The 6,340-nt window shown below is 47.5% G+C and overlaps 1 protein-coding gene across 1 annotated transcript; it reads right to left on the bottom strand.

Moving 5' to 3' along the window:
• Positions 1 to 3,077: 3,077 nt before the first annotated feature.
• LOC142818517 (olfactory receptor 52M1-like) lies at positions 3,078 to 4,016 on the bottom strand. Its single transcript, XM_075898708.1, has one exon. It carries the CDS (start codon positions 4,014 to 4,016, stop codon positions 3,078 to 3,080), a length of 939 nt encoding a protein of 312 aa, XP_075754823.1.
• Positions 4,017 to 6,340: the final 2,324 nt, after the last annotated feature.

Below are 6,340 nucleotides of genomic sequence, written 5' to 3'. Positions count from 1 at the left end.
GTTTGCTCTGCTCTGTTCTGTGGTGAACAGGCCTTAGTTGGAGTATTGTGGAAAGTTCTGGCTACCACATTTCAGAAAACATGTGGACAAATTGGGGAGAGTCCAGAGATGATCAAAAAAATGATTAAAGGTCTAGGAAACATGAGCTAAGAGGGAAGATTGAAAATTTGGGTTTATTCAGTCTGGACAAGAGAAGTCTGAAATGGGAGATTATAACAGTTTGCAAGTGCTTAAAATGTTGTTACAAAAAGGAGAGTAAATATATATATATTTCCCTTAATCTCTCAGGATAGGAAAATAAGTAATGGGCTTAAATTGCAGAAAAGGAGGTTTAAATTAGCCATTAGGAAAAACTTCCTACCTCTCAAGGTAGTTTAGCACTGGAATTAATTGCCCACGGCAATGGTGGAATTTCCATTACTGGAGCTTTAAAAGAGCAGGCTAGACAAACACCTTTTAGGCACAATCTACATGGTGCTTTGTCTTATACCGAATTGAGTACATGGGACTTGATGACCTCTCAAAGTCACCTTTTTATTCAACAGTCCATGCTCACCATAAGCCCTGTGAATCTACCACTAAAGGAAGCAGACAGGCATTTATATTTAGTCTGTCCCACACAATATGAGCAAGGAAAAATTACATTCCTGGGAATGTCCGAACATAGAACTCTTATAGAAAAACTGTTTACTTAATTCATATTTGGCCTGTGGAACTCCATGCCACCAATATTACTGGATTGGCGTGCCATGGCTGAGAGTGTTCGGAGTGAAATATCGGGAGGGGTGTCTCATTCTGGTGGCATTTTGTTTTAAAAAATTCAGATGTGATAGGTCAGCCGACGTCTCAGATGGAGCCAGGGGGAAATGTGTCTTACCCGTGTTCTTCCCGTGAGGTGCCGTGCCCTCTCCATGCTTTCTGTGATAAAAGTCTGGTAATAGCCACCCCCCTCATTTCACAGCCAGAGGCCTGAGACGCCAGCGGAGGAGGGGCAGTCTCTGTGCGTTAACACACAGCCGGCTTCTCCGGCCTGTGCTCACTTCTCACCCCAAGGGGAGTTTGTCTCTGTGTGGCACAAGCAAACTCTGGGCCTAGGACTCAGAATTTCTCCTGGTACATTACCTCTACTGACCCCTCCTCTCTGAAGGATGCCCTGTGCCACTGCCATGCAGCCACTGCCTCAGGGAGGGAGGGTACCAACTAGGACAGGCAGGGTGCAGTGATACTGGGACGAACTCACTCCTGTGGCAAGGCCTCTGGGATGTTCCTGGTCATGCAGAGCAGGAAGGACCCGCACTTACTGTCTAGGCCGTTGTGTCCGTGTAGCTCTGGGTTGGCCAAATAGGGGAGCCCCTCAGCAAGAGACGGTACCTGTGAGTGCTGAGAGGGACGTGTCTTCCCTGGAACCCCTCTCAGGCAGCCGCGTCCCGCATCTCTCAGTCCATCACCAGCAGCAGCCTAGGCTGAGAGCTGACACAGGCGCGGGCACTGCTTATCACTGAGATGTTTGCAGTCCCAGGGGGCTTTGCTCAGACCCTGGAGGGGGGGGGGGATGGAAAGAGTCTGGAGACCAGCCTGTCTGGGCTTCTGGGCTCCTTACCCAGCTATAGGAATAAACAGCAATTAAGGGGCCTCTCCAAGGCAGAGGAGAAGTTCTGGGCTCTGGGCTGAGTCAGGGAGCAATTGGCTGCTTGGTGTGTTTGTGAGTATTTCAGAACTATGCTGATTAGGAAAGAAAAGGCACAAGGGAAAATGAGGCTTCTTGATGGGGTCTGGTCCCATGTGAATGCCCAGGACAGGCAGGAGACAGGCAGATCTGGAAAGAGAAGCCTGAGGCTACGTCGAGACTGCAAGCCTCTTTCGATAGAGGCTTTTTTGAAAGATACTTCTCACGTCTTGGTACTCCGTGCAATGTGCAGACACGCTCTATAAATTCAGTCTTTCCAAGGGCTGTGATTATAGTTTTTTTTATTATAGTTTTCATTTCTCTTTCTCATGTGGAAATGCAATCCCTTGGGGAACTTTTTAAAATAGATGCAGTACACCTAGAATTCTCTTTCTACACATGGCAGCACATTACCTCGATAATAATTCTCATAACAAAATGTATTCTGTCCACACATGGAGTAAATAAGAGTGACCATTGTTGTTGAAGCGTTCTATTTCAAGTGACTCTTGCAGAGACTCTGGAGAAAAGTGATTTGATCTACAGTGGAGTCATTTACTTCTGCTGGGAGAGAATCTTTAATGCAACCTATTTACAGATGCATGGGCCCCACCCAACCTCCTTTTCCTTAATGCAAGGAGCATGAGTGAAGAGTAGGTGAAAAGCTCGAAGACATAAGGATACAGAGGGTTCCATCACTGAAAAGTGTGATAACAGGGTTTCCACCCATCTAGGTTTTACTCTGTTTCACCTTCTGGGTCTTGGTGCAAGGTAGGCTGGCCAGGGGCTTGGTTTTGATCTGCAAAATCTGACTGAAATGGGGATCTGGCTCTACCTGGCCCCTGAACAGCAGTGGGAAGGCATCAGATGTTTAACCCACAATTGCCCCAAGTCACCTGGGGCCATCTCATATTTGCAGAAAGGACTTTTGTCAAGCATCTGCAGCTCCCAGCCCAGCCCGGGAGCAGAGGGCATCGAGCTGTAGCAGAGCAGAGGTGGAGAACATCCATCGAGAAGCAGGCGGGTTATTAAAGATAGTGTCAAGGGCACGGTGATGGTGAAAGAAGAGGAGAAAGGGCCTGGGACACAATGGACCATGGTGCACGGGGAAGGGGCCTTTGGGGAGAGAAGTGGGGCAGGACACAGCTCTTGTGTAAATTGTCAGGGCAGGGACAGGGTCTTGCAGTTCAGTTGCCAGCCATTCGAAAGTTGGCAGTTCGATGAGTTACGGAGTTGTACCAGCTCTACAATTTCTCACTCTAATACAGCATAGCAAGGCCAGGAAACTATATAACATTGGTCTGATGGCAAAGGAAGTGATTCAAGGAAGCAAGCCCAGCACCAGGTCACCAGGCAATGTTGCATAAAGCTTTGTCTGAAAGCCAGAGCACCAGGAGAAAACTTTAGACAATTAACGAGTAACAAGACCGAGAAGCCGGCCCCGTATTTGTTTGGTCTTCATCCCATAGATGATGGGGTTTAACATGGGGGGCAGCAGGAAGTGCATGTTGCCAAGGAGAACATGGACATGCTGGGGAAAATTCTGTCCAAAACGGTAGATGAGGGAGTAGATGACACTCGGGATGTAAAAGATTACGATGGCGCAGAGATGTGAGCCACAGGTCAAAAACGTCTTGAGCCGGGCATCCTTTGTGGGAAGGATGAAGATGGCTCTGAGGATCTGCATGTAGGAGATGGCAATAAAAATCACATCCAGACCCAACACAAAGAACAGCACAAAGAGTCCGTAGTAACTATTGACACGGGTGTCGCTGCAGGCCAATTTCACCACGGCGATATGGACACAGTACGGCTCAGGGATGATGTTGGTTCTGCAATATGACCAGCGCATCAGCAGGAAGGGATAAGGCATCACAACTATACCATTGCGAAGCAGCACAGCCAGGCCAATCTTAGCCACCAAAGGTTTTGTCAGGATGGTGGAATGTCTGAGGGGATGGCAGATGGCCACGTAGCGATCCAAAGCCATGGCGGCCAATATCCCAGACTCGATCGCTGCAAAGCATTGTATGAAGTACACCTGGGTGAGGCAGGCATTGAAATCAATCTCTCTGGAATTGAACCAGAAGATGCTCAGGATTTTCGGCAGGGTAGACGTAGATAGGACCAGGTCAGTGATGGCCAGCATGCAGAGGAAATAGTACATGGGCTCATGGAGGCTTGGCTCCAACTTCACAATGAATAGGATGGTGAGGTTCCCCAAGACGGCTATGGCATAGATGACAGAGAAGGGGATGGAGATCCAGACATGGACCGCCTCCAGGCCAGGAATGCCCAGCAGGATGAAAGTGGAGGGGTTGGTGAAGTCGGTTGTGTTGGAATCTGACATGGAGTAGGGGAGAAGGTGTCCCACGCGGAGGCAGAACGGTGTCACCTACATCTTCTGCACGTTCCCTTGATTTCCTTTAGATGTCCAGGCTCTTTGGTGATGACTGCAGTACCAACAGCTGGATGGAGAGACAGTGTTAACAGGAGACACAATATGCACAGCTGGAGGCTGTTTTCATGGCTGCAGCTAATTGCCCCCTATTCAACAGTCTGCTCTAAATATGAGACTATGGGAAAAATCTGTGGCAAGACCAGTGCCAGGGGAGCCTCGCAAGTAGAACACACCTCAGGGATAGATCTAGTGATCCCTGATGGCAGCTCCGTGGAAATACCTGCCCATTGACAGTAGAGGCCACAGCACAGACAATGTTCTGGTCCCCATGTGAGGGCATGGCGTGGTAATTCGAACATGCAGAGCTTTGCTGCAACTAGTGTTACATGTTTCCAACAAGTTTTGTACAAAATATGCCAAGTGAGAGGCCTGTAAAAAGCTGATGATTTACAGACTCTGGTTATGAGCTTTGTGTGCCTGCCTGGGTGTTTAGTTGGAGACCTGGGCACTAGCCGCGTGTCCATATTTCATGCTGAAAGACATCAGAGACTCCAAATTACACTGAACGGACTTTCCTGCAAACCTTCCATCTGGAATGTGGGTATTGGCATCCATCCACAAAGACCTGAGTCATGTGTTCTTGGGGGCTGGTTTCTGTGGCTCCAAACCCCACCTTGGGAGAAAGTTTCACCCACTGAGAACAATGGGATTCCGTCCACATGGACAAAGATATACAAAGAGTCCAGGAAATCCCTCCATTTTGCCTCTATCCTGCTTCTCACCTCTGGAGGATCTTTGCTCTGAACTGAAGCTCTGAACAAAGGACTGTCTACCCATCCCAGCGGCTCCAGACACTTATCAAAAGTCAGCCATTTATTCCTTCAGTGCTACAAGCCTGTATGAAGATGTCAATGTATGTTAGGATTTGATTCATTAAGATATTAGCTAATTTCCTTCCTTCCTTCCTTCCTTCCTTCCTTCCTTCCTTCCTTCCTTCCTTCCTTCCTTCCTTCCTCAAAATAAACATTTAGATTTTAGATTCTAAAGGATTTGATACAGCATGCTCTTTTGGTAAGATTCTAGGTCATAAATTAATTTGGGATTATGGCTGGTGCTTTGGGTTCAGAAGAATCTTTTTTATTTGGTAAGATTGGTAAAATTAATACCAGTCAATGGCAGGGTTCATGGACAACATGTCTTCTAGGGTATGTCTAGACTACATGCCTCTGCTGGCAGAGGCATGTAAATTAGACCACCCAACATAGTCAATGAAGCGGGGATTTAAATCAGCTGATTCAGCTGATTGTCGGCACAACGCAGCAGTCAAGACGCAGATTGGTCGGCAAAGAACGCCTTTGCCAACTGATCCTGCAAACCTCGTTTCACGAGTCATTGGTCGGCATACCCTTAATGTCCTCTAATGACAGGACACGTTTGGTTGATTAAGGGGATCATACAGGTTCAATAGATGTCAACATTCACTGTCCTAGGGATAAATATTGAGTTACAGATGAACACTGTGCAGTTTCAGCAGAACCCAAGCAAAGTGGACTGAAAACGGGCTCAGTGACCGATTTCAGAAAGCCGCTGTCCCTGGGCAATTGTCAGTGAATGGGGTGGTTTCTAGTGGGGTTCTGAAGATTTCTGTGCTAAGTCTGATTCTGCTGCTCAATATTTTCATCAAAAATCTGGAACTAGAAAACAGAACCTCACTGCAAATAGTTTGTGGACAACCCAGAGACTGGCTGAGTGGTATAATGAGAAGGCTAGGAGAAGCACACTGATTCATCTGGAGTGTTTTAAGCTGAGCCCACGCAAATCAAAAATTTTCACTCTACAGGAGGCCCCCAACTTGCGACCGCTTGAGTTCCGACCCCCTGCACTTACAACCAGTTTTGTAAACGTGGAAGGGGCAACCCCCCCGACTTACGTCCTTAGCCCGCATTTATGATGGTATATGGCGCCTATCGTAAATGAGGGTTTGAAATACAACGTCCCCAATTTGTTGCGCTGTCCCCAGAACCAGTCGCAAGTCAGGGGACTCCTGAATTTATAAAACATTTTTTCCTGCTGGGTGACAGAATATTCCTGCCAGAATATATGGAGATATACCTATCTCATAGAGCTGGAAGGGACCTTGAGAGGTCATTGAGTCCAGTACCCTGCCCTCATGGCAGGACCAAGCACCAACCCTGACAAATTTGCCCCATATCCTGAAGTGGGCCTCTCAAGAATTGAGTTCATGACCCTGGATTTATCAAGCTAATGTTCAA

Source organism: Pelodiscus sinensis, chromosome 1, assembly GCF_049634645.1.
Source record: "Pelodiscus sinensis isolate JC-2024 chromosome 1, ASM4963464v1, whole genome shotgun sequence".
NCBI lineage: Eukaryota > Metazoa > Chordata > Testudines > Trionychidae > Pelodiscus > Pelodiscus sinensis.
The sequence above is the reverse complement of the archived record's forward strand: the minus strand, read 5'-3'. Positions and strand labels throughout refer to the sequence as shown.